The sequence below is a fragment of the Raphanus sativus genome, chromosome 1 (assembly GCF_000801105.2).
Source record: "Raphanus sativus cultivar WK10039 chromosome 1, ASM80110v3, whole genome shotgun sequence".
Taxonomy (NCBI): domain Eukaryota; kingdom Viridiplantae; phylum Streptophyta; class Magnoliopsida; order Brassicales; family Brassicaceae; genus Raphanus; species Raphanus sativus.
In genome coordinates this window covers 3,942,154-3,969,389 of record NC_079511.1, presented here as the reverse complement: position 1 = coordinate 3,969,389, position 27,236 = coordinate 3,942,154, and the positions used below count along the sequence as shown (strand labels likewise).

Here is a 27,236-nt window from a genome sequence, read left to right as displayed (position 1 = left end):
TCTTCCAATCCCCAGATGGGTGGAAGAGCTTTGACTAGGCCTCCGACTTTGTGCACGTAGGGGTTGAGGCATCTGACTACCACACTGAGTGAGTTCTCTTCGATGAGGTCGTCTATCTCCAGATCCGGGATATCCACCGTTTCTCCTTCATCAAGGAGTTCCATCTCTCGGAGCTCTTCCATCAAGGTGGGCTCCTTACGCTTCCGGTACCGATTCATGATAATAAGCCGGAAAGTTTGAATCTTTGAAGTCACACGGACTTAATGGGCAGAAAAGAGGAAGTCACGAGGACTTAATGAGCTTTAGAACAAGGAAGCCACACGGCTTAATGAGCTTCAGATCTGGAGAGATCCACCCTCGAGAGGGAGATTCCAGACCAGAATCGCAGCTATCGAAGTTTCTTCAAACCCCCATCTCAGACGGTAATCGAGGAAAAGCTGGTACTGTGGGTTGTATAGCGTGAGAGGAGGCAGCTTGCAGAGGTGAGCAGCTAGCTGAATGAGTTGGAAGACGGGATCTAGATCGGGATCGGAAAGTTGAAACGGAAAACCCTAATCGCCGTCATATCGCCCTTTTTCGCGAGCAGTTTAAAAGACTGCTTTTATTATGAATAATGTTTTAATATATTTGTTTTTTAATAACCACTTTTAAGCTAAAAAGAGTACAGGTTTTGACATAAATATCATTTCATGAAAATTCACGCCTGACTCTGTTTAATAAAATACTATATTTTTCCTGAAATCTTTGTTTGTCTTCTTTGGGTCTGTGATTATTGTTGGTTGGGAGAGACAGTAAGTGGGTTGGTTTGATTGGAGGAGGGACTCTTCTTGTGGTTGAATTTTCTATATTTTTTTTCTTTTTTTTTGGTTATCTCCGGCGATGCCTACGCCGGTTAACACGGCGAGAGAATGCTTAACGGAGGAAGCAGCTCGCGCCCTCGACGACGCAGTGGCCATCGCTCGTCGTCGGAGCCACGCGCAGACGACGTCTCTCCACGCCGTCTCAGCTCTCCTCGCGATGCCGTCCTCCCTCCTCCGCGAGGTCTGCGTCTCACGCGCCGCCCGGAGCACTCCCTACTCGTCGCGTCTCCAGTTCCGAGCACTTGAGCTCTGCGTCGGCGTCTCTCTCGACAGGCTCCCGTCGTCGTCGTCCAAGTCCTCGTCGGGAGAAGAAGATCCCCCGGCGGTGTCGAATTCCCTCATGGCGGCGATCAAGCGGTCTCAGGCGAACCAGCGGCGGCACCCGGAGGCTTACCACCTCCACCAGATGCACGGAGGGTGCCAGACGACGACGGTTCTGAAGGTGGAGCTCAAGTACTTCGTGCTGTCGATTCTTGACGACCCGATCGTGAACCGGGTCTTCTGCGACGCCGGGTTTCGGAGCTCCGACATCAAGCTCGACGTGCTTCACCCTCCGGTGACGACGACGACGCGCTTCTCTCGCTGTCCGCCTCTCTTCCTATGTAACCTCCCGAGCTCGGATCCGAACCGTGAGTTCCCGTTTGGTGGGAGCAGCAGCAGCGACGAGAACTCCAGGAGGATCGCACAAGTGCTGTGTCGGAAAGAGAGGAGGAGGAACCCTGTCCTTGTCGGAAACTGCGCTGACGAAGCTCTTAGAAACTTCACCGATGCGATCAACAGTGGGGGGAAGAATCTAGGGTTGTTTCTTCCTCCGGAGATCAAAGGGTTGAGCATAATCAACATAGAGAAAGAGATTAGTGAAGTTGGATCGAGAGCCAACGAGGAGATACTCGCGAAGCTTGATGAGTTAGTTAATGACTCCAAATCTAACGAAGTGATGCTTAATCTTGGTGAGCTTAAGGTGTTCTTGAACAGTGAAACTTCTTCTTCTGGTGGTGATGATGCTTTAGCGAAGCTGGTGTTGAAGCTGTCGAATTTGCTGAAACGTCAAAGTAAGAAGAAACTGTGGTTCATCGGATGCGCATCGAGCAACGAGACTTACACGAAGCTTCTTGATCGGTTCCCTAAGATCGATGAGGATTGGGACCTTCATGTTCTTCCCATCACATCCTCAAGACTTCCAAAATCCAGGTGTGCTTAAACATTTTGACTGTTAGAATTAGTTTTATAAACCCTCTTGGACTTGAATACATAATATATATTGATGTGAATAGTTTATTGTTAATTTGTTACATAATCTGAAATATTTTAACATATCCATTATAAGTTCCTAATAAATTTTAGTACTAATCTGTTGGTGGTTACAGTTTGATGGGATCCTTTGTTCCGTTTGGAGGGTTCTTCTCGTCTGCATCAGATTACAGAGTGCCGTTGAGTGGTGGCACAGTGAATCATCAGACGCTCCCTAGATGTCACCTCTGCAACGAGAAGTGTTTGCAAGAAGTGGCTGCCGTTGTCAAGGCCGGTTCGAGTCTCTCTGTGGCTGATCAATGTTCCGAAAAGTTACCTTCTTGGTTAAGAGCTGCTGAGACCGAGTTAGACAAGGGACCAACGAGCAGCGCTAAGGTGCGTTTTAATTCAAACTTCTTTTCCTTGTAAATGCACTATCTTCAGAGAGATTTTGCATTTTTATTCAGTGCAGGCTGTAGTAGATAGCACAAACACAATAGCTTCTCAAACCACAGCTCTGCAGAAGAAATGGGACAGCATATGCCAAAGCATCCATCAAACTCCATCGTTTCCTAAGCTAGGTTTCCAGACCGTGAGTCCACCACCACAGTTACCAGTTCAGACCGAGAAGAGCGTGGGAAGACCAGATCCAAAACATAAGGAGGATCTCACGATATCATCGGTAACTTTAAGTTCTCCTGTGAGCTCTGTTACTACAGATTTAGGATTGGGAGTAACCTATGCATCAAAAAGGCAAGACACATACACACCAAGAGAGACTCTAAACTCTTCCTCAGAACATAAACATCATAATGACTTCAAGTCTCTCAGAGAATCGCTCTCTATTAAAGTCCCTTGGCAGACCGAAGCTGTGAACGCCATGAGCCAAATCATCTGCGAAAGAAGAAACCGCACCAATGGAATATGGATGGCTCTTCTCGGACCTGACAGAGTTGGGAAGAAGAAAGCAGCGTTGGCTATCTCCGAGATCTTGTTTAGAGACAAGGCTAACTGCATCAGTGTGGATTTTGGTGGGGAGCACTGTTATGTTGACGACAGATTCAGAGGCAAGACGGTGGTTGATTACATAACGGGGGAAGTATCGAGGAGACCACACTCTGTTGTGTTACTAGAAAACGTGGAGAAAGCTGAGTTCCCTGATCAGATGAGATTGTCTGAAGGTGTGAGTACAGGGAAGCTGCGTGACTCGCACGGAAGAGTGATTAGTATGAAAAACGTAATCGTTGTTGCAACTTCTTCTGCGATCGTTAAGGAGAAAGTTGAGCCTGCTGTGAGGTTTTCTGAGGAAAGAGTTCTCAGCGCTAGAAGCTGGAGGCTACAGATTAAGTTGGCTGATGCTGCTAGATCTGGGGTGAATAAGAGAAAACACGAGGGAGAGACAGAGATGCGTGCAGAGAAGGTGCAACGTTCGTATCTTGATCTGAACCTTCCTGTGGATGAGACAGAACCAGAGGAAGCAAAAGCTTGGTTCGATGGTTTCATCGAGAAGTTAGACGGAGAGGTGACGTTCAAACCGGTTGATTTCGATGGGTTAGCGAAAAGCATTCGAGTGAAGATCGTTTCGCATTTTAAGCTGTGTTTTGGAGCGGAAACGCAGCAACTAGAGATTGATGATGAAGTGATGGTTCATATTCTTGCGGCTTCTTGGTCATCATCAGGGGAGGAGGAAGAGAGGAACGTTGTTGATCAGTGGATAAGAACCGTTCTTGTCCGTAGCTTTGCTGAAGCGAGGCGAAAGTACGGTTCGAATCCTAGAGTAGCTGTGAAACTGGTTGCTTCTAGAGATTTATTAGCTGCTGGAGTAGAGTTGCCAGAGAAGGTGGATGTAATGTGAGGTGGTAAGAATTGATTTGTCATCAGAGAGGCTTTGGTTTTGAATTTTGGTGCTTGTAAATTAAAACAAAAAAAGTATAATAGAGTTACTACTAGTAGTACTAGTAACTAGAGGTTTATAAGTCTGTGTTAGGGGTTACCAATTTGCCACAAAACTTTTCTTTTGGCATTTTGAGTTTTATTAGAAAAAAAAAATAATAATTTCTCCTCCATTACAAATGTCGTAGAAGTTATCAATTAAACAAAAGAACATTTCATTCAAAAGTCTTTCTACAAGAGAGAGAGAGAGCAATGTGGATCATCAGATACGGCTGATGTCACGGCCGAAGATGAAAGTGGTGAGCCAGTTAATAGCGACGTAGAAGCGGTTTCTCCAGCTGAGGACTCGAGTCAGATAAGCAGACCTCCATATGAACCAGCTCACAAACCCTGCCATTGATATCCCTTTTCCTTCCTGCACACGTAAAAAAAACTTAGCCTATCTATAATGTGTTTTAGGGTTTTTAAGTGAAAAGTGACATGTGATCTTTGTTATATATTATACCTTGCTCTCACGGAGATCAACGAGAGCTTTGTATCTCCCAATAGTTGCCATACTTCCCAAATGCTTGTACACAAACGGTTCTCCTAGTTCAGTTTCCTTTGCACTCCAGGCTCTTCCTCCTCCAGCTTTTCCCATCACATTCAGTAGATTCGCCAAGTACTTGCCTTCTCTCTCAGCCACCTTCATTGACCATAGACTTGGTTAAACCAAGGCACATGAGTTTTGAACAAAAAAGCAACATTAGTCAGACCTGTGCAAGAGCAGGAAGTGTTGACTTCCCTGTGCTCTCAAGATATCCACTACAGTCACCAATTGCAAACACGTCTTGTACTGAAGGTACACGCATCCACTCATCGATTCCAATCCTATGGGGTAACAGAATGATCCAAGATTAGAAACAAAAGAAAGAAAAAAAAAACAGAACAAGCTTGTTGTGATAATATTGGAATTGTACTAACCTTCCACCTGGATCTTTAGGAAGATCAAGAGACCGAACAAACGAAGATGGACCAACACCAGTTGACCAGACTAAAAGACCGTAAGGAACATCGGTTCCATCATCAAGGACCAGCTTCTGAGCCTTCACTTCTTTCACAATCCCACGCACAAGCTTCACTCCAGACTGAAGTAAACTAACAGATTCTCAAAATCTCACATTCTCTCAAAAAAACAAAAGAAAGTAAAAAAAAAATTGTAAATAATTAACCTTGTTTAACTGCTTGATTGCATACTGTCTTAGCCCATCGTCGAAAGAAGAAAGTATATCCCTCGCCTCGATCAAAGTAACACGAATGTCGTCTTTGACGTGAGAGTATCTCTCACGAACATCTTTCATGATGAAATCACTCAGCTCGCCGCTAAACTCCACGCCGGTCGGTCCACCTCCAACGACAACGATATGCAGCAGCCTCCTCTTCTCATCCTCACCTATCCCTGGAACTTCGGAGAGCATGAGGTTGAGAAGAAGCTTCCTGCGTATCTCCTGAGCGTGATGAACCTCACGGAGAAAGATGGCGTTTTCTGACACCCCGTTGATCCCAAACGTGGATGCTTCAGCTCCGCAGGCTAGTACAAGTTTGTCGTAAGCGATCTTGAACTTCCATGGCTTCAACGTGCTTAACCCATCGGTTACTGTCTCACAGTGCACCTGTACAAAACCGGTTAACACATTAACACATTTACACGCTAACATCAAAACCACATACTGTACATTGCTTTGAGTGTGTAAACCGGTTTATACCGAGCATTTAACGATAAAGATTGTTCCCAAAATTACAGAGCAACTAGCGATAAGCACAAAACCCGGTTTATACCGGTTTAGCAATTAATTACCTCGTGGTTTTCGGAATCTAGTCGGGAGCAATTAGCGAGGAAGTAATAAGAACCGGGTTCTCTTGAAATCGCCGGTTGGATACGTGAGATCGGTTCTGCGACGGACCGGAACTCAAGCGTACCGACGCAAGTAGAAGCCAAGAGAGGAGTGAAGACCATGTGGTTCCTCGGAGAGACGCAAACGACGTCGTAGATACTCGTGTCGATCCCTTTCATTAGACGGCAACCCGCCCAACCCGACCCGAGAACCAGCACTCTCGGCTTCTCTCCTTCTTTCGTCGGAGCCAGACCGTGGTAACGATGTTGTTGCTGCTGCTCCGACCCATTCACTACCTCCGTCGGTTGAACCGTCTCGCTACGTTGAAGAGCCGTGCAGAAGCGAGAGGAGAGAGTGTAGGAGGACTCGGAGTTTCTATACAAGTTTCCGACAGAGGAAGCTGTCGGAGAGATCCTGGCGAGGTTTTTGATCCAAAGCATGATTTTTTTATGTTTCTCGAGTGATGCAAGAAAGGTTATTTAAAGGAATAAACACAATGTTATTTGCCCTAAGTTGTTGGAGAATCGAACAACTCTTCTTCAACCAGCCGCCTCTGTGTCACTTGTATGGGTATGAGCACAAGACCTACGTGACAAATATGGAAATGACAGGTGGCGTTTCCTTATTTCTCTCCAAAATAAATGTAAATTTTTCGTATTTGGTAGCCTCAAAATATTTAAAACGTTTTTTAAGAAAACGTCAAAGGGTTTTATGTGTTTAACATTCTAAGGCTGCTGCTTCTATATATAAACGAAACTGTTACGACCATATACACGATCCCAAGTTGGGTAGAGATAAATTGTAAATAAATAAGCTCCATGGTTTTTAAATTCTATATATATAAAAAGAAAAGAAACGTCAGCATTCAAAAGAACTTGGAGCTAAAGAAACGACAATAAAAAAATGTGATTCACTCAGAGTACTGTGGGGCGCAAGAAAAGGACATTAGAATATTCGTTGACTGTGATTGGCCGTATCGTAAGAAGTGACGGATTCAGAGACCGCCACCGGCGGCCCAATACTCTAAGTCTTGCATAGTTTTGTGGCCTAATAGGCCCATTTATGTAGATCATTTTATTATTTAGAGATTCATGAAAGCCCAACCTATTTTGATGTTCATCTTGACTTAGGCCGATATACAGTAGAACCTCTATAAATTAATAATGTTGGGACTTTAAAATTTTATTAATTTATAGAAATATTAATTTACAAAATTTCTATTTTTAGATTTTTTTTCCTATTTTTGTTTATAAAATAAGAAAATATTTAATTTTCCATATATACATTATTTAAATTTTCTAAATTTGATTTTCATATTATTTTATTATCTTTTTTTTATTATCTTATTTGGTGTATATTTTTATGTTTCATAGAATTGTTATGTGATATTTTGATATAATTTTACTAAATATTAACAAAATATATTGAAATATTAAGAAAATAGATGTATTTTTATTGTAAATATAAAACCAAAAATATAATGTTTATTTTGTACTTATATAAAAATATATATTTCTTTATTATTAATTTATGATTTTAATGGGACTATATATTTACATATGAATTTTAAAATTATTATTATCTTATTATTTTATCGATTTATATCATGTTTTACACCGGCCCAAATTGGGACCGGCGAAATTTATTAATTTATAGAAATTATTAATTTATCGAGTATTAATTTATAGAGGTTGTACTGTAATTGAACATATGCATACAACATTTAATAAAAATATTCTCAAAATGTCACTGTTCTTAATCCAACTTAGGTAAAGAAATTTAATCAAATGTATCTATAAATAAATTTTATTCTTGCAAAGACATATCTATATTGATGAAATTTCAAACAAAAAAGTCCTGTTGAACTTAACCGGAAACAACAGCACAAAATCTGTCAAACACAAGTGTTCATATATATGTTTATTAATTTATCAGGTACATAATTATTTGCAAAGCGTTTTATTTCTCAGTATATAAAGAGATGAAATGATGAGAGAAAAGAAGTAAGATTGAAATATGTATATATATATATATATATCTATCTATAACATAATCTTGTTATGTTTATCTTCCCCCTCTTCCCCCTCTTCTACCTCCTCCATGCCTCCCACCAGGTGGGTTGTGTCTACCGTTGGCCGATGGCTCGTCGTAGTCGTTGGTGTGCACCATCATCAATGATCTACCTCTCACCAACATCTTTTCATTTTCTGTTATGCATGCAATTTTAAATATATATTAAGAATCTAAAACTTATCACCAATACAGATAGTAAATAATCACGGAAGTAGAAACCGCGGTTGAATAATATATTTCGAAAGACTAGTTATCTCCTTAGGCATGCATGTATAATCAGCTATTTGACTTTACACGAGATAGATCTAAACCATGTTTATTAAAATTATGCTTGATAATTATAGCCGAGGAGGCTGGGTCCAGTGAAGTATATACTATTCTGGATATGAAAAAATATACAACTCTGTATTCTCCCTCTTTATTGTATGTGGATGGGATCGATGATGAGCTAGATGTTCTAGTACCTGGAAATGATAAACTGAGTCGAGCCGAAGACACAATTGAAAGTGCAAAGAAGATGCATAAACATAGCCGAATTGCAGAACTATAACCCATCCTCTCTAAATTTTCCTTCTATTTTCTCTCTCTCTCTATCCTCTATACAACCATACCTCTCGTCACCCTCTCCTTTTATAAACGAAAAATGTTTTATTAGTTTTCACACTACTTAAAATAAGCTTATTATCAGGACAGTGCTACACACCCGGAATATTATAATCCTTGTACGAAAAAGACTCTACAATCTCACTTTGAAATGTCAACTTTGCAAGGTATTAGGGCTCTGATGTTTTAGGGCAACACAAACTTGAAAACATTTTGATAAAAGGTTTGTACGTATAGAGACCTAAAAAGGCATGTCGTTGGAATATTTTGATACCAATCTATCTACTTGTACTACAACTTATGTCGCATATGTGATTGATTGAATGAACGCCTATCCATTAATTACACAGCGTAATATTTTGCCAAAATATGAAAATGACGCTTTTATATCTTAATGGCTCCATGCAGTATCTAATTTTCATTTTGACTTATCACTTTGAGAAGATCAAACTCGATTAAATACAAGATATTAGTGAATCAATGTGCTATAAAACCAAAGATCGTAAACACAGAACCTGTTTCGGATGTCCAAACAGCAGCAGCTGATGCATACCACATGGCATCGTCTTAGTGGATGTATGAGTTGACTATTTCAGACAATTTGTGGATTCCACACTGTTAAGTTAACAGTTAACACAGAAGCGAAGCTAACATGTGTTGCATGGGGCGTTGACTTACTGACACCGTCCATTTCAGAAAATGTCAACGTCATATTGTTTGGGCAAAAAAGGATTTTGGGGTTTCCTCACTTTAAAAAAGGAAAAGTTCTGACGACCATGTGGGGTTTTAGATGTAATAGTTGATATCCTTTTTGGTCGACGTCAGAGATGGAGATACTGCGTATTCTTTTAAGCGTTAAGTTGACATTAACAATAGTTATCGTACAGGTAAGCAATATATATACCATATGCATATTCAACAAAAAGGCGTAATTTTATATTTTGGGGTGAAGATGTTTATCTATCTGCTTCTATCTCTTAACTTTTTCTTTTATAAAGTGGGGAATTCTCAACCAAGAGTTAGAGTACTTATGTGAAATGTATGGATATGATCTTTAGCAAAAAGCAGTGATGATGGATGGGATTATATCGATGAGAAACATCCCACATCGGAAATATAAGAATTAATCTACTACTATATAAAGGGTTATGGCCAATCCACTAATTGCCAATTGGTTTTAAGTTGGAAGCCCGTAATTAACCTGAATTTAACATGGTATCAGAGCGATAAGATCCTTTGACCTATACTAATTGCCAATTGGATCTCATGTACAAGATAGTTATACGCTTAGCAAAAAGAATAAAAAATAGTTCTACTGTATACACCCTCATCTTACGCAAAGGCGCCAAGAAAACGCACCGGCAATTTTGGTTCCTATCTGTTTCTAGTCATTTGTTTTAATCTTTAACACGAGAGTTGATTGTACTTCAAAACTGCCTGCCAGATGTTCGATAAGTTGTACGTGAGAACAACTATATATAACATACTGAGGTACTGTACTTCTCCAAAAGACTGCCGAAGCCTGAGAACCAACAACTGAATCATATCAATCGCAAAAGAAAGGCTCTTGAATACACCTCGGCCAGAGAATCAAAAAATTACTCGGACAAGAGGATGTTGTCGTTTTTGCAGAGGAACAATCACATACTAGATATTAAACAACCATAACAAAGAGTAACAAACAATGGTCTTTTTCTTTGAATCAATGCCTAAACACAGACGAGTACAGACACTTACATAGGATAATAAATGAACACCCCTGAGTAATCAAAACAATCTATCGTTTCTTGAATCCATACTTCTTACGTTCATAAAACAAATCAGTCTTCGCACTCCCGAGATTGACAATCTTGGGACAACCATCTCGATCTTTCTCCTGCTGTGTACACTCTTTGCAGTAGTAAGCATCTGAGATTCCAACACCTCCGCATATGACGCACCGTCCTTGGAACGAACCATAGTTGCATTCATCGCAGATCCGAACCAGCGTACAGGGGCGCACGTAGGAATCGCAGACCACGCACTTGCCATCACATTTCTCGCACAATCTCCCAATGGCGATGCCAGGTTGTTTCCGGCACATGATCAAATCAGGATGATGCTTGGCCATGGCTGCTGAAACAAGTCTCCTTCTCTTAAGATTCTCACCTGCTAGAAAAAGAAACAGATGAACATAGCGTTGTGTAACTGATAAAAAGACATAACAATTCTAATTCTCAGAGGAATTTCAACGAACACTTAGCAGTCAGCAGTTCATTCGTAAGATTTTTGAAATCAATTGCCGAGAGAGAACAAAGCAACAAATAAAACAACAATTCTCTGAATCGAACACACAAATTGATCTAAGTTTTACACTGCGCGCCGCCGAAAGCAACAGAAGATACCCCAAACACTAATAACTTTAGAGAACCATAAACAGGAAAGTAAATCTCAGAAATATATATCACGCATTAAACCCTCGTAAAATAATAAGTGAATCGAACCTGACTTCGAAGGAGGAGAAGAAGGTGTCACAGGAGTAAGGGAACTATGCGATCCAGGAGCTCCGAGCGACGATATGAGCGGAGAAGAGACGGCAGCTGGAAATAAAAAAATTGTGAACCGGGTCGGATTCTAGAAATATCTTAAAATATCCATGTCGGTCCAACTATTTTGGGCTATATGACTATAGGGCCTTCACTTTATAGGCTTTATTTATTTTTCAGATGGGCTTTCTTTTTAGGTTTTTCTTCTATTTTGACTTTTCCTCACAATGTAAATAATAATATATAATACCACGTGTTTCATGATATTCCTCCTCCCCTCCCTCCACCACACATCAAGGACAAGTGATGAATTTATGTTGATAACCACAGTTTACTTCTCAGACTTCTTTTTTTTCGTTTTGGTATCCAGAATTATTCTGGAAGAGTAACAACCAACTGGAGTTGACCAACATTTTTAATTAAAAAAAGGCGGAACAAGTGGACTGTGGCGGTGGGTACGTGATTTGGAAAAGTCAAAGCGGAAGATGGTGGTATAACGTTTGACTTTGAAGAAGAAAACGTCGTCACTGATAGGCCACGGGAGAAATAGGCAAGACTTCTCTTCTATTTATAGTTCTTTTCTCCTTCGTTGACAACATTCATTCAAAAGACTAATAGAACGCAAACAAAACACATATACAAAAAAAAAAAATCATCTTCAAAGGTTTTACAGGAAACAATGTCTTTATCCGTATGCAGCTCGCCGGTTTTCTCCCAGAGGCCCTCTTCTCTTTTCTGCAACAACAAGGCGTCGCCGCTTCAAACCCTAACTCTGTCTCATTCCCATCTCCTTCCTCCGGTTTCCTCTCCTTCCGCTGCGTCTCCCACTTCGCCCTTCTTCATCCGTCTACTTATACCGCCGGTTAGTTCAGTGTTTAGTTCAGACTCTGGTCCCGGAGACTGTGATCGCCATTTGTTGAAGAGGAAGCGACCGACGAGGCTTGATATACCGGTGGCCCCTGTGGGTGTTGCAGCACCTATCTCGGTGAATGCAGAGACGCTGAGGGGAGAAAGTGGAGAGGTGGAGAGGGAAGGTGATGGGTTTTCAGTTTACTGCAAGAGAGGAAAGAGGGAAGCTATGGAGGATCGGTTCTCTGCTACTACCAATCTTGAAAGAGATCCCAAACAGGTAACTTCATTTATTTATTTATTTATTTTTTTTGTAATAATTAGTAGGAAATGTGATTCTGTTTCACTTATTGCGTGGGAATCAGATAGAATACATGTTGTTTTGCAATAAGTAGTTATAGAAACTCAACTGTTGTTACACGACTCGCAGGCAATTTTTGGAGTCTATGATGGTCACGGAGGATCAAGAGCGTCTGAGTTTGCGGCTGAGAACTTGTGTAACAACATTCTAAGAGAGATAGGTAGTGAGGGGAACGAGTCAGAGATTGAAGAAGCTGTGAAACGCGGTTATCTAGCGACTGATTCTGAGTTTCTCAAGGAGAAAGATGTTAAGGGAGGATCATGCTGCGTCACGGCTCTGATTAAAGACGGGAATCTCGTGGTGTCCAGTGCAGGTGACTGCCGTGCTGTTTTGAGCGTTGGAGGACTCGCGGAGGCACTGACTTCTGACCACCGCCCTTCTAGAGAGGATGAACGGAACAGAATTGAAAGATCGGTAATAATTCATATCTTTATATAAACAATTGATGTTCTTAGATCGGATTTTTATAAAAACTTATGTTTGCTATTCAAGAATGTGATGAATAAGTGCATTTCTCTTTAATACGGTATTTATTCAGTTTATATTTTCTGACTTTTAGGGTTTTAGAAAAAGATAGCAACCTAAGTAGATTCTCGTTTTGACCAAAACAAAAAAAGTAGATTCTCGTTTTAGTACAGTTTCTGGTTCTGAGTTTGAGTTTGATAATCTTGCAGGGCGGCTATGTTGATACATTTAATAGTGTTTGGAGAATTCAAGGATCTTTAGCTGTATCTAGAGGAATTGGAGATGCTCATCTCAAACGATGGGTGATATCTGAACCCGAGACAAAGATTTTACATATCAATCCCCAACACGAGTTCTTGATCTTGGCGTCAGACGGTCTGTGGGAAAAGGTTGGTAATCAGGAGGCAGTAGATATAGCTCGATCGTTCTGCATGGGAACCGATCAAAACCAGAAACTATTGTTGGCGTGTAAGAAGCTCGTTGACCTCTCTGTTTCACGAGGCTCCTTTGACGATATCAGTGTGATGTTGATTCCGCTATGCCGCTTCATCTGACCACTGGAGAAATGTAGAGATTAAAAACAATTTAGACGCTTTTAACTTCATTTAGCTATATTAGTTACTTTATGTATATACCGTATCATGCATGGGTGTTATTGTTACATAATACATGACACCTATAATGCATATACACCTATATATTTAGCTGGTAAATACTGTAACTATTAACTTGATCTTTAAAAAAAAAACTGAACGCCTGAGAGTTTAGTACGGTCTTTAAGTACATGTTGCAATTTCACATTCTTAAGTTGCTTCCAAGTGGATTCTCTTTTGCATGTATACCTAGGTTGGAAAAGATGGTACGGGCCCCCAAAATCTCCATACAGTATCTTATCTTTTGGACATTTCAAGTAATTCTTTCGCACAAAGATATATAAGGAAATAGCTGCCCTAACTCCTAAGAGGATATTGAACAAGTGGTGGACCGTTAACATAGGCATTTCACGTTCTCGATCGGAAAGTTAAAGATTTGCCAGGCAAACAACAAACAAATTAAAGAAATTGTTGCGGTGTGTTTTTTTTTTGGGTATGCAGATCTAAAGACCGGGAGAGCTATATACATAATCAACCCTATACGTATTTCTCAAAAAATAAATACATATATATGATGGATTTTATACTGGAAAGATATCTCAAATAGCCCTTTAATTTTTCAAATGTTCTTAACAGCCATCTCTTCAAATAAAAGTTAAAAATACCAGTCTTTATCCTTTTCAATCTTCCTATCCAACTTGGCATCTCCGTGATATCTTTGGATAACGTTTTAGAGTAAGTTCTTGTGCTTGATGATCCCAACGACAAATAATTTAGTAATACTTTCACTATGCGTGGAGCCTGATAGAGCACGTCAGTTCCCAATATCTGTGTTCAGACAACTGGAGATCATCAACCAATGGTTTCATGCCACATGGACCACCGTCTTGAAATCTACTCTCTTTCGGCAACCTCTCGCCCCTTTTGACCATTCCGGATATTGATCCTGATATTATCACTTTGCACACATATCATGTTACTGTGCACCGTGTCGAAAATAATTCTTTTTTTTACTGAGCAGCCGAAAATAATTATATTTATATACCTGCCTAATGATTGGCTAGACATGGTTTAGATTCATGAATCCTTTGCTAATGATTTGTACATCGGCTACCGTATATTCCATGTCTGATCGTAAAGAATCAAAATAATAGCACAAACCGAAGAAATGTGAAAAGACATCAAGCAGTCCATATCTATTGGCACGTTTTAAGTGCTCATTTGTCTCCTCCACGATTTGTCTGAGTGATTGGATCAACGTGATCCTGTCATTTGTCTAATAACTCTACATAGTATTTTAAAATGTTGAAGTTATAAGAACCAAAACGATTGCGTAAAGAGTGCGACAGTAAATATATCTTTCGTGGGAGTAAAAAATCAAGAGACAGATACCAAACGCAACTTGATTCTTGTAGGATAAGGACTAAGGAGCATTGGCAAGTGCATTGATTCTTACAAATATCCCGATAACTTTTCCAAGTGTCCGTAGTGCCATGCAACCTTTCTACTTAATTTTAAATTATCATTTCTTTTTTCAAAACACCTAATGAACAAACCATTTGATCAATGTAAGAATTTGCATTTGATTAATAAATTAAGATCTTATTCTGTATATATATATCTTAATCGTTCAAATCTAAAATCTGACGACCGAACATAGTAGAATTTGTGAAAAAATGAAGTGATAGACATGAGAATTTGTGTTGTACATGACATATCCACGTGGGAAATTAGTAAAAGAAGATGAAACTTTGCAAATCGAAAGGACAATTGTCCATGTCAGCAACAAAGAAAAACAATTGCAACTTTATTTCACGTTCACATTTTCTGTCTTTAAATTTCGGAAACACACATATAAATAGCTTCGTGTCTCGTAAGGACGAGATATGAAAGTTGGCACACATGGAGAAACAGAGCATCAAAAACACTTCTTCTTTATCTTCAATGTCATCTTCTTGGGTCCGTGGTACCTGCGTAGGAAGAGGTTGTTTCGGTGCAGTCAGCACGGCGATCAGCAAAACAGACGGCGAAGTTTTCGCCGTGAAGTCCGTGGATCTCGCCACGTGTCTTCCCGCTCAGTTAGAGTCTCTAGAGAACGAAATCACCGTTCTCCGCTCGCTCAAGCCTCATCCTCACATAGTGCGGTTCCTTGGCGACGGAGTCTCGAAAGAAGGAACGACGTCGTTTCGTAACCTCCACTTGGAGTATCTCCCGGATGGTGACGTGGCTAAAAACGGAATCGACGAGGCTCTTCTGCGGCGTTACACGGCGTGTCTCGTCTCCGCTCTCCGCCACGTCCACTCGGAAGGATACGTTCACTGCGACGTCAAGGCCAGGAACGTGCTCATCATCAGCCGGAGCTCCGGAGTCAAGCTAGCGGATTTCGGATCGGCGATCGGAGTCAGCAAACAGAGGGCTACGGCTCAGATCACGCCACGTGGAAGTCCTCTTTGGATGGCTCCGGAGGTGATCAGAGGAGAGTACCAAGGGCCGGAGAGCGACGTGTGGTCTCTTGGCTGCACTGTCATCGAGATGCTCACCGGTAAACCCGCCTGGGAAGATCTCGGGGTTGACTCGCTGAGTCGAATCGGTTTCTCCGACGAGTTACCGGTTCTCCCGGTGAAGCTGTCGGATACGGGACGGGACTTTTTAGACAAGTGTCTGAAGCGAGACATGAGTCAGCGATGGAGTTGCGATCAGCTTTTGCAGCATCCGTTTCTGTCTGAATCTCACGACTCGTCTCACGCTGAGTCATCTCCGCGTTATGTACTGGACTGGGTTAACTCGGACGAAGAAGAAGAGGAAGTAGAGAGAAGCGAGTTGACTTCGAAACTCAAATTTGCGGCGATGGCAAGAATCTGTAAAATAGAGACGAGCAGAGGGGCAAATTGGGAATCGGATGGTTGGGTGGATGTTAGAAGTCATCACCCTTCGGAAGAGGAAGGGGCAACGATAGAATACTCGGAACACAACACTTCGTTGAATCCGTACGATGACGTGGCTGATGAGTCGGCGATGATTGACGTTAATGTGTATCCCAATAGACCGCCGGGAAACCTGGACTCGGCGGCGGAGGAGCAATATGAAGTAGTGATGATTTTACTTTTATTAATGGAATGTATGGTTTATTCTAGAACTATATGTGTATCCACCGAAGATACTCTCATTACTTGTTGTCATCAATATCATAACAAGGAAATGTTGTCTTTTAATGCAAGCCTCAGCTTTTTGTTTGTTTTAGTTTGCACATGAGATGAAAGTGGGTGCTCTGAGACCAGGCTTTGTAGATTCTGGTCCAAATATCTCTCGTCACTTCTTGATAACTCATGGTTACACTCTACTTGAGACCAGGCTTTGTAGATTCGTCTCCAATTATTTACATTTTTGTTTGCTTAACCCATAAATTATGGGAGGGAAGCCTTAGCAGGTTATTTTAGTATTCTCTTCGTCTCTAATGCAAATATGCAATTGCATGATGATGTGGTAAACCCGTATATAATGATTGAGCTACCAACAAGTTTAAATGTAAGAAACATTGAGAAATGTTGTGGGGTTCATAAGCAGATGGAGGACACTCTCACGGGGAAAGAGAGACTTATGTTTTGTGCTTTTGAAGGGGAGATAGGTTGATTCATCATTCATGTTAGGGTTTTAAGGTCCAAATATCAAAAAATGGAAACTAACTTTATACTAAAATGGTCAACGATTGCTGCACCAATCCAGTTACTGGAAGAGCTTACTACAAGTTTTCACGTACGTTTTTAGAAATCTTATATTTGTATTGTTATAACCCTAAACTGTTTCTAACAAATAGAATTTGATGCAGAGGCCAAATTAAGTTTTTTAAAAATTCAAAAGTTTACATAACTTTTCTAATGTTATGTTGGTTCTTGTCAGCATTCAGCAGTATAATATAAATGAAAATACTTTTCAGAGCAATTAACGTGTTTTCAAAAGGGATAAAGTATTGATCACGATATAATGACTCAATGGAACAAATCATAGTATTCAGATTAATACAAGACAAATCCCAAATATTAATAACATAAAATCACCACAAATTACTCGAATGTTTAAACCATGCAATGTTCTTTACTCAAATAAAAGGAAACTTTGGATTTGTTCAAATGACTCAATAACTAGATTGAACCAAATTCAATCAAATGCATTCAATAATAAGCACGTTGTTACCTTTTGGAAGTTCCATCAATTTTGCCACTGCAGTATCCACTGCCAACTTTTTGTTTGCTGGAAGCGAAGACGTCTCGATCATCAAATTTTCCATCATCTTCCCTTGTATCACGAAACTTGCAGCTAAAGCAAATTCATCCTCATCCAAACCATTGAAGTTATACAAACACACACTCCTCACACGGAAATCAACATCGAGAAACCAATTCCCCCACTTATTTTGTTTTCCATCAATAGAAGATTCACCTTCTTTCTTGTCAATATCGTTATCCTACATATACAAGAACAAACGCACGTACAAACATGTATCAGGTTTTATAAGAAACATTGATCAACTTTATTCCAATAAGAACTGATGCATAAAATGAATATACCTTAAAGAAGATCTCGAGCATTTGCAAATCTCTAGCCCATGCATCTAAAACTTGCTTTAGCATGTAAACTTCTTTTGGATTCACCATATCCACATTCACCGCCATAGTTGCAAACACAACCAGGAAGTAATTTTCTATGTTCGTCACAAATTCATGCCCAATGTTTTCATTCCCCTTCAATTCAAATAAGAAAACTAAGCACGATAAAGAATATTCTAACTTATGCATATATGTGTGTGTGTGTGTGCGTGTGTGTGTGTGTTAATGCAATTGTGTGTGCTTGTACCTGAGTGTCGCATGAGATATTGTAGACTATGTGAGGCAAACTCTGATGTACCTTCCACATTCTTCTACCAAACTGGAGTAATCTTGGGGCATCAAGAACAATATTACTCGCTCTCCCAAGTTCAATATCATGAACAGAGAATATGTCCAGAAGAGCCGCAGACACTTCAATGTTATCAATTTCAGGGCAATTCAGATGCACAAACTTTAAGTTGTCGTTATGAATCTTTAACCATCCAGTTTGGCTGCACGATAAGATTTCTAGTACCAGCATCTTGAGGGAGGGGCACGATGCAATGACTGTGTTGAGCACATCAACTGCAACTTTGATTTTATAAAGTTTAAGAGTCATGAGGTTACTGCAATTGTTAAAGGCATGTGCAAACTCGAATTTGTATCGAGCCAGGAGGAGTGATGTTAGCCTTGGATGTGAAAATATGTTTGGGGGTAAGTGGAGCACACAAGCTTTCTCACCACGATAAACACGAAATCTCTCAAGTCCGAGATTTGTAGTGTGTTTCACATGGATCAATGATTGGATCCAAGTTGCTAACGTACCATCTTGAGTTTGGGGTGTCATATGCAGGATTTTGCAGTGCTCGAGATTGCCACTGTGGTTGTTTATAACCTTGAGAAACGATACAGAACATTATTAGGGGTTAAAAAATAGCTATACAATTAGACAGCATAATTTGTAAAAAAACCAATTCTTTAATACTCCCTCCGTTTCAAATTATATGTCGTTTTGGAGCAAAATTTTCGTTTCAAAATAAGTGTCGTTTTATGATTTCAATGCAAAATTTATTGACTTTTTAATCTAATCTATTTTTCTATTGGTTGAAATCTAATTAGGTGTATTGGTAATGATGTTTTTATCTAGTAAATATACAAAATTAAATATTTTATTAATCTGTGTGCCGAAGTTTAGAACGACAAATAAATTGAAACGGAGGGAGTATCAGATAACTTGGAACTTTAAAGAAAACAATTGAGACACTTTCTAGAGTTTATATGTTTGGTTAGTCTCACTGATAGATATCTATCTTATTAAAACAGAAACATTCTGTTGGACCTAACATTTATTTTGTAAGTTTTTAAATTAAATATACCTTATATACTTTATAGTTAAACATAAATTAAATCACTAATGTTCCTTTCTTTATACTACTATCAATGTTTCCAAACAATATACTTATTTTTTTATACTACTATCAATATTTCCAAACAATATATTTTTTATACTACTATCAATGTTTCCAAATAATACAATAATTAATCTTAATTATTTTATATCTATCATTTCTTTTTAAAATTTTGTAGAAACGTCATAATTTCATAAATTGCAAAATAGTGAACTTTAAAATTTCGATTATAAGATTACAAATTATGAAACTATTACAATTTAAATCCAACATATCGGTCATCCATCAGTTCAATCGGTTAGTCTCGGGTTTTAGTGATTTTTTAATATGAATATTTTAAAAACATAAATTGAATTGTCAGATCTCCGGATTAACTGGTATAATCACAATCGGGTTGAATTTAAAAATACTGATTTAAATGCAAAAATATTTTAAATACACACTCTTTAAAAATTACCAAAATATTTGTTAAATTATTAGTGAAATTTTTCATGTTAAAATATCCCGCGCTTCAAAAGCGCGGGTCAAAATCTAGTTATATTTATAGTTGATCAATTGTTAATCCAGTGGATTGAAAGATACAACATATCATACAACCATATATATATATGTTGACATAATTTTTATCGTTTCTCATTACTTTCACAATCTATACTCGTACTAAAATATACTGATAATCTATTTTTCAAAATATCAGTATTTTTTTTGTAATATATTAATATGTCTTATTTCGTATGAAATATCCTTATTATTTGTTATCGTGCAAATTAATGAATAAAAATATAGAAAAAATGAAAGAACCTTGGTTATCAACTGGGCAATGGAATTGGATTGTTCGTATAGAGGCACCCCCACCTTGAGATTATTTCTCATATCGAAGAAGAGACATGACATTTTTTTCCAAACACCTTCCCAACGTTTTGACAACAAACTTGTCTGGACAGCTTTTTCCGTGGGCATGCTATTTAGTATTTTGAGCAACACATCGTCTGTAAGGTTGCTGATTCGGTCTACATTCAGATTGTCTCTTTTCTCTAACGATGATGATGATGGTGATTTCTTCATGGATGGTATTGTTGATGAAGCGAAGGGGTTTTGCGGAAGAGACATGAGGATCGGAGAAGAGATGTTTTATACTTTAACAACTTTACGGGAGAAGAAAAGATGTGAGGTTTTCAACAGATGAGGGAAATGCTATGAAGTGAAGAGGTGCGAAAGATAGGTAGACACAACAAATGTATCTGGGCAATAGTGTTCTTTACCAAATTTCAAACCCTAGTTTGATTTTATTAAACAATTTTATTTTTAATTATGGTTTTATTTGACATTTACTACAAATGGAAAACAATTTAACATTTAAAGCTATTTCTGACACGTGTACGTACAAGATATCATCTGTTCTCTGGTCAAACAAAAAAACATGGAAAATAAACCAAGTTCCTGATTTAAAATATATATTTCTTTGTTTTGCAAAGAAAAAAATATATGGTTTTGACTGTTGAAATTGAGCAGTAGTCGAAGCAGGACATATAATATACTACTAGTTATCTTGTATCCCAAAAAACGATCTTAAATAAAAATGCGATAGTCTTTTAAAATTCAATAAGTTTTAACAATGGTTTTTGTACAATAAATTTATGGAACCTTTTCAAATAAAACTTGTTTGTTCTTGTAATGTTTTAAACATTAGAACTAATAATTTTAATATTTAAATGATCGAATAGAAAAAAAAAATAATAGATGAAAAATTAACACTAAAATAAAGAGAATAATCATTTATGAAAATAGTATTTAGAAAAAAACTAAAAAATAGAAAATAAAATTAGATTGGATGAAAATAGTTTTTAGAAAAACAAAAACAAAACTACAAACAGTCATCACCTAAATATATCTTGCCAAAAAAAAAGATTGCGTTTCCCCATTTGTATATATTTTGGAAGTTGACAAAAAAAAGTATATATTTTGGAAAGCCTCGGAAATATGGGCTTATTTGTATATATTTTGGGAAGCCTCGGAAACATGGGCTTACATGGGCCTCACAGTTTACACTAGAAATCAGCCCATTGTTAGCTTCATTTCGACGCGCTATAACCCCAATTATAAGATGTCCTTTATGTTTTTGCTTCTCCCTCTTCCCTCTCCCTCTCCCTCTCCCTCTCCCTTAAGCTGCACCGTAGCGAACGAGTGAACCCGCGAGGAAACCTCATGGCGACCAACGAACCCGAGCACGAGAACAGAGACGCGGAAGAGATCGGAGCTAACGAGGATGAGGACACCGGAGCTCAGGTAGCTCCAATCGTTAGGCTTGAGGAGGTTGCGGTCACTACCGGCGAGGAAGACGAAGACGCAGTCCTCGATCTGTAAGTGTACTTCTCAACTTAGCTGTGATCTTAGATCTGATCGAACTTTTTCTAGAGTTTAGCAACGGTCCTTGATGGAAGATTTTGTTTGTGAAATCTTTAAGGAAATCGAAACTGTATCGGTTCGACAAGGAAGCGAATCAGTGGAAGGAGAGAGGTGCTGGTACTGTTAAGCTATTGAAACATAAGGATACTGGCAAGATTCGTCTCGTTATGAGGCAATCGAAAACTCTGAAGATCTGTGCTAATCACTTTGGTAAACTTTCCTTTTTAGTTTTTGTGGTCGTTTGGGACCCATCGGTTTCAGTTTTTGTGTATAGCGCCTCTGCGGAGGCAGTAACTTGCGGAATTTTCATTATGGCGGAGAACATAAGCTTCACTGTCACCTTTGTTTATGGGTTCAATGATGTGGAAGCCCGGAAGTCACTATGGGATGAACTCTCCTCCCTAAACAGAACAACCCCGGTCTCTTACTCTCCTTGGTCGGTTGTAGGCGACTTCAACCAGATTATCAGGATTAGTAATCACTCAGATTACCCACGCTCTGTTATCGATATCTCTGGGATGGAGGACATGAATATGGCTCTCCAAGATGCAGAGCTGCTAGAAGCCCAAGCGAAGGGCTCTCCTTTTACGTGGTGGAATAATCAGGTTGATAACCCCATCTCGAAGAAAATAGATCACGCCTTCATTAATCAGACCTGGTCTTCTATGTTCCCTGATTCTTACGCTGAGTTTCTAGAACCGGACCAGTCTGATCATGCTCCTTGTGCTTTTAGAATTCCGAGTCTCAGTAGACAATCTCGCAAGCCTTTCAAGTTCTTCCACCATGTAATTGACCATCCCGACTACGCTACAACAATCTCTGACGCGTGGCATCCGGATCAATTCTCAGGCTCCAACCAGTATAAGCTCGTGCGCTCACTGAAATGCTTGAAAGGAGACTTGCGCCAGCTAAATAAGACCAACTATAGCGGCATCTCTCAACGAGTGAAGGAACAGACCGGTGTTGTGGAGGGGTTACAACGTACTCTCTTATCAACTCCGGACAGTATCACAGCAGAGGAAGAGCACCGAGAACGAGCAAAACTGAATGTGCTACTTACAGCTGAGCAGAAGTTCTTTAGACAGAGATCACGAGTGCGATGGGCGGACGTTGGTGATAGAAACACTCCGTTCTTTCACAAAACGGTGGCCCAACGTGTGACAAGAAATCATATACACTTCCTCAAGGATGAAAATGACCAGTTCATCGGAACTACGGTGGGTATTAAAGCACACTCGGCAGCTTACTTTCAAGGAATTTTGGGTCAGACTGATATGCCTACATCCCCGGTCTCTGTTGACGAGCTGCAAGGTCTGTTGGATTTCAGATGCTCTGAGCTACAGCAACGTTACTTAAGCAGAGAGGTTACAGCGGCTGAGATAAGAGCCACAGTCTTCTCAATGCCGCTAAACAAGAGTCCCGGTCCTGATGGTTATTGTGTTGAATTTCTCAGAGCTTCTTGGGACACAGTTGGGCAGGATGTTATCAATGCAGTCACTGAGTTTTTCAGGAATGGTCGTCTCCTGAAAGACCTAAATACAACGGCCATTACCTTGATACCTAAAACTCCTGAAGCATGCAGACTCGGTGACTATAGACCGATAAGTTGCTGCAACATAGTCTACAAGGTGATCTCAAAAATAATTACCAACAGACTCAAGCCTCTACTGCAGTCATGTGTGAGTCCGAATCAGTCAGCTTTCCTAAAGGGCAGAAGCTTGGGAGACAATGTCCTTCTAGCGACAGAACTGATTCAATCTTATAACTCAGCAAGTTGCCAGCACAGCTGCACCATCAAAGTAGACGTCCGGAAGGCATTCGACACAGTCTGTTGGGATTTTGTCATCAAGCTCCTACAGGCGCAGTCTTTTCCACCGATCTTCATCACTTGGATCAGGGAATGTATGACCTCCCCAAGGTTCTCTGTCTCCATTAATGGTGAACTCGCAGGGTTCTTCGCGGGGAAGAAAGGTCTTCGTCAAGGTGATTCCATCTCCCCCTACCTCTTTATTATGATCATGGAAGTACTCTCCAAATTGTTTGAGAAATTGGTCGATGAGGAAGGTATGAGATTGCACCCTTCGTGTGCTAACCCAAGAGTGACACACCTACTGTTTGCGGATGACTTACTTGTCTTCTCTGATGGTTCCTGCCACTCTATTTTTGGGATTAAAGGAGTGATGAGGATTTTTAAATGCTGGACTGGGCTAGATATTAACCCGGCAAAGTCAGAAATCTTTCTTGGGGGTTATGCTGACATCGAAGCTTCCGTGTTAAGTGATCTCTCAGGGTTTAAACGGGGGTCCTTCCCGACTCGCTATCTCGGCCTGCCATTGAATCCCTCTCGCTTAAACTTTGAGTCGCTGCAGCCGTTCCTAGAAAGAATCACCAACAAGCTTCACTCATGGACTGTAAAGTGTCTATCTTTTGCTGGAAAGATAAGAATGGTCACATCTGTTATCTATGGGATGGTTAATTTTTGGAGCTCTGTCTTCACTCTACCTAAACGGTTCTATGCGAAGGTTGACTCTCTCTGCTCGGCTTTCCTTTGGAACAATAAAACAACATCGGCAGTAGGAGCAAGAGTGTCTTGGGAGAGTGTCTGTAAACCCAAACAAGAAGGAGGACTGGGTATCAGGAAGCTTGAAGATTATCAGTCTGTTTTTCAGTTGAAGAGAGTCTGGAACTATTTCTCCTCTCCTGAGTCCCTATGGAGTCGCTATCTGTCCAATAATGTGTTCCACCGAAACTCCTACTGGATAATGGAATCTACAGCACGGGTCTCTGCAACAGTGCGAAATATGGTCTCTATTAAGCAGACGGTAGAGTACTTCCTCAGGTGCGCTATAGGAGATGGCAGGTCTGGGTCCTTTTGGTTCGACTGGTGGACTGATATGGGGCCTCTGATCTCTGCAATTGGTCCTACAGGTCCAAGAGATCTTCGTCTTCCCTTATCCTCTACAATTTCAGAGGCAACGCGTGATGGAAATTGGCAACTTCCAGCAGCTAGATCAGATGCAGTTGAGACACTACAAATAGTCCTTTCAACAATGCCTCCACCATCTCCTACAAGAGGTCAAGACTACTATCTATGGCGCAGTGGATACAGCAGTTATGATAAAAAATTCTCTACTAAGAAAACTTGGGAACAAATTCGAGTGGCTGCTGAGCCAGTTTCTTGGGTCAACTTGGTCTGGTTTAAAGAGGAAATCCCGCGGTGTTCATTTATATCTTGGTTATCAGTGTTGCAGCGGCTTCCTACTAGGGATCGTCTGTCTTCTTGGGGGATGAATGTTCCCACAAACTGCATCCTCTGTTCTTCAGAGGAAGAAACACATGATCACTTGTTCTTTCGATGCTCATATGCCTCCTCTGTCTGGTCGCATTTCTGTGTTGGGAGTTTTCTACTGTCTCCTCCGGGTTCAGTTCTGGAGTGTGCAACTCTTCTGCGAGATCACCAGTTCATGTCTACTCCTGGAGCTGGTTCTGTTCTCAAGCTGATCCTGCAGGTTACCATCTATTGCTTATGGCGAGAACGAAATGCACGCATCTTCACCACCACATCCTCCCCTGCTTCGGTGCTGTTCTCCAGGATAGATCGCATGGTTAGAGACAGGCTGCTCTCTCTTCCATCTTCATCTCAATCTCAACCTTCGCTTCTGCAGCTCTATTTATCTTTCCTCTTTGATGTACCCTAGTTGTATTTCCTCTCTGCTATTTCCTTTCTTGTATTAATAAGTGGTCTCTCCACATGTTGTAACCCAAAACTGAAAATCTGGTATAAATCTTGACATTTTACCAAAAAAAAACTTTCCTTTTTAGGCTTACTTTTGTATTTAGGGTTAAATGTTTACTTAATTTAATTTTTTGTCTTTGTTTATCTGATGCAGTTAAACAGGGCATGTCTGTTCAGGAACATGTATGAAATGAAAAGTCTTGTGTATGGCACGCTCGTGACTTTGCTGATGGAGAGCTGAAGGATGAACTTTTCTGTATCAGATTTGCTTCTATTGGGAGTATGTGTGATATTTGACTGTGCCTTTAATTTTCATGTAAATTAGCTTTTTTTGTTATTTTGTTTTCTGTGAGTATGACTATTGCGTGACCTGCAATATCCCCACTTTCGGTTTACTACTTGTTTCATTACCCTTTAGGCATGTTGGTTTTGAATTACGGCCTTAGATTACTAAAGGTTCTTGAACTTGGGAGTTTGTATGTCTACTTTATTGTAAGGATAGCTAGAGTTGTCAGTTGCCTGATTTTTCCCTTTCTTACATTCTCATTGCTAATTCACTATGTCTTTGACTTGGTAGTAGTAATAAATCATGCCTTGTTGTGTTCTGGAGGAACCTATGGGTCCTAGATTATGCTAAAATTATATTAGAAAGAGGCAACGATCTTGATATGGTTAGGCATGTGTATAGCTTGCAACTAATTTGATATGCCATGAATCAAAACTTTAAGACAGTACTGCAGGGGAATAATTTTTCAAGCTGTTGAGTCCATGAATTGTGTACGGAGCTGATCATGTTCTTTTTTTTCCTTGTCAGACTGCAAATCATTTATGCAGAAGTTCAATGAAATTGCTGAATCTGAAGTAGAGAAAGAGGAGAGCAAAGATGCCTCTGAAGCAGCTGGTCTTCTTGAGAAGTTGACCGTGGAAGAGACAAAAACAGAGGAGAAAACTGTGGAGAAGGAAGACTGAAGTGGAAGCTGATGAAGAAAAGAAAACCGAAGAGTCTGGTCCCTCAACTTAAGATGCGTCAAAGTTTACACTGCCAAATCCTAGCAACGTAATATAAGCCTGAAGTGTTTGGATGCATCCATCTCGAGTCTTCTTCCGTTGTCTTGGCACTATCTATCTATCTATCTGCGCTGTGCATGTTTTGTCGAGTCATATGAAGTGGTCGGGGGATCGCTTGGGGTTGGGTTTGCTGGTCGTTTTGGGTCTATTCTTTTAAAGTCGAAATCGTCGGGGGAGTTATGAGAGAGATTATTTTAAAAGTTGGTTGTCTGAAAGAGTGCATTGGATTCATTGTTTAAAGTTTCTTGTTGATCGTTTTTGGATGGTCTTACTTCGAGCATTGTTGGAGATGGTTTTTATTTCATGGACAAGAGCCAGAAAAGTCTTCAGATTTCCCAAAAAAAAAAAATCTGTATTCGTGTGTTTTTTTTTGTCAGCATCCATATCGTTAAGGCCCATAAGATTAAACATGAACAGGCAAATCAAGCCCAGATTATACAATCAGTTCAAACGAGGTCCATATACAAAGAGATAATTATTGAAGCATGTGTGACACGTGTATACTGTCGTGGCAACGTTACTCTTGAAACAAGGAAAGAGAAGACGTCGCCGGAAGTCCATCGCCGGTCAGAAACGCCGAACAACATCCTCGTCCCGCTTGAACTTGCTTGTGTGCTCCTCCTGTGATCGCTGTCAGTTCAAAAGAGTTCTTCTCCAATCACTAGTGATGAAACCCAAGAGAAGCTTCAGAGAACACGATTATAGAAC

The 27,236-nt window shown here is 40.0% G+C and overlaps 8 protein-coding genes across 9 annotated transcripts; 4 read left to right on the top strand and 4 right to left on the bottom strand.

Moving 5' to 3' along the window:
* Positions 1-689: 689 nt before the first annotated feature.
* LOC108835878 (protein SMAX1-LIKE 6) lies at positions 690-4,156 on the top strand. The gene is made up of 3 exons (XM_018609100.2): positions 690-2,051; positions 2,228-2,486; positions 2,563-4,156. Exons 1-3 carry the CDS (start codon positions 880-882, stop codon positions 3,943-3,945), a joined length of 2,814 nt encoding a protein of 937 aa, XP_018464602.1. The 5' UTR covers positions 690-879; the 3' UTR covers positions 3,946-4,156.
* Positions 4,138-6,547, bottom strand: LOC130509645 (internal alternative NAD(P)H-ubiquinone oxidoreductase A1, mitochondrial). Its single transcript, XM_057005807.1, has 6 exons — positions 5,821-6,547; positions 5,195-5,635; positions 4,947-5,110; positions 4,739-4,853; positions 4,489-4,668; positions 4,138-4,398 (listed from the first exon to the last, which is right to left on the bottom strand). The coding sequence occupies exons 1-6, from the start codon at positions 6,295-6,297 to the stop codon at positions 4,246-4,248; spliced, it is 1,530 nt and encodes a 509-aa protein (XP_056861787.1). The 5' UTR covers positions 6,298-6,547; the 3' UTR covers positions 4,138-4,245.
* Positions 6,548-7,921: 1,374 nt separating this feature from the next.
* LOC108842973 (protein PSY3-like) lies at positions 7,922-8,525 on the bottom strand. The gene is made up of 2 exons (XM_018616045.2): positions 8,395-8,525; positions 7,922-8,064 (listed from the first exon to the last, which is right to left on the bottom strand). The coding sequence occupies exons 1-2, from the start codon at positions 8,483-8,485 to the stop codon at positions 7,922-7,924; spliced, it is 234 nt and encodes a 77-aa protein (XP_018471547.2). The 5' UTR covers positions 8,486-8,525.
* Positions 8,526-10,178: 1,653 nt separating this feature from the next.
* LOC130509635 (PHD finger-like domain-containing protein 5A) lies at positions 10,179-11,172 on the bottom strand. 2 transcript variants are annotated; one of them, XM_057005792.1, is made up of 2 exons: positions 11,017-11,172; positions 10,179-10,681 (listed from the first exon to the last, which is right to left on the bottom strand). In XM_057005792.1, exon 2 carries the CDS (start codon positions 10,641-10,643, stop codon positions 10,311-10,313), a length of 333 nt encoding a protein of 110 aa, XP_056861772.1. In that variant the 5' UTR covers positions 10,644-10,681; positions 11,017-11,172; the 3' UTR covers positions 10,179-10,310. The 2 variants fall into 2 exon arrangements, with proteins under 2 accessions (XP_056861772.1, XP_056861777.1); XM_057005797.1 differs by having other exon boundaries at positions 11,022-11,144.
* A 472-nt stretch (positions 11,173-11,644) lies between these two features.
* On the top strand, positions 11,645-13,656 carry LOC130509632 (probable protein phosphatase 2C 2). The gene is made up of 3 exons (XM_057005788.1): positions 11,645-12,187; positions 12,338-12,682; positions 12,943-13,656. The coding sequence occupies exons 1-3, from the start codon at positions 11,738-11,740 to the stop codon at positions 13,285-13,287; spliced, it is 1,140 nt and encodes a 379-aa protein (XP_056861768.1). The 5' UTR covers positions 11,645-11,737; the 3' UTR covers positions 13,288-13,656.
* Positions 13,657-15,217: 1,561 nt separating this feature from the next.
* On the top strand, positions 15,218-16,538 carry LOC130509628 (mitogen-activated protein kinase kinase kinase 20). The gene is given in 2 exon segments (XM_057005784.1): positions 15,218-16,482; positions 16,485-16,538. Coding segments are annotated over 2 exon segments (1,287 nt in total). The 5' UTR covers positions 15,218-15,228; the 3' UTR covers positions 16,518-16,538.
* A 947-nt stretch (positions 16,539-17,485) lies between these two features.
* Positions 17,486-20,545, bottom strand: LOC130502804 (putative F-box protein At1g67390). The gene is made up of 4 exons (XM_056997550.1): positions 20,120-20,545; positions 18,178-18,804; positions 17,892-18,065; positions 17,486-17,788 (listed from the first exon to the last, which is right to left on the bottom strand). Exons 1-4 carry the CDS (start codon positions 20,426-20,428, stop codon positions 17,486-17,488), a joined length of 1,413 nt encoding a protein of 470 aa, XP_056853530.1. The 5' UTR covers positions 20,429-20,545.
* A 919-nt stretch (positions 20,546-21,464) lies between these two features.
* LOC108840522 (ran-binding protein 1 homolog a) lies at positions 21,465-26,799 on the top strand. The gene is given in 5 exon segments (XM_057005783.1): positions 21,465-21,678; positions 21,783-21,934; positions 25,615-25,740; positions 26,275-26,425; positions 26,427-26,799. Coding segments are annotated over 5 exon segments (639 nt in total). The 5' UTR covers positions 21,465-21,523; the 3' UTR covers positions 26,482-26,799.
* The last annotated feature ends 437 nt before the right edge of the window (positions 26,800-27,236 follow it).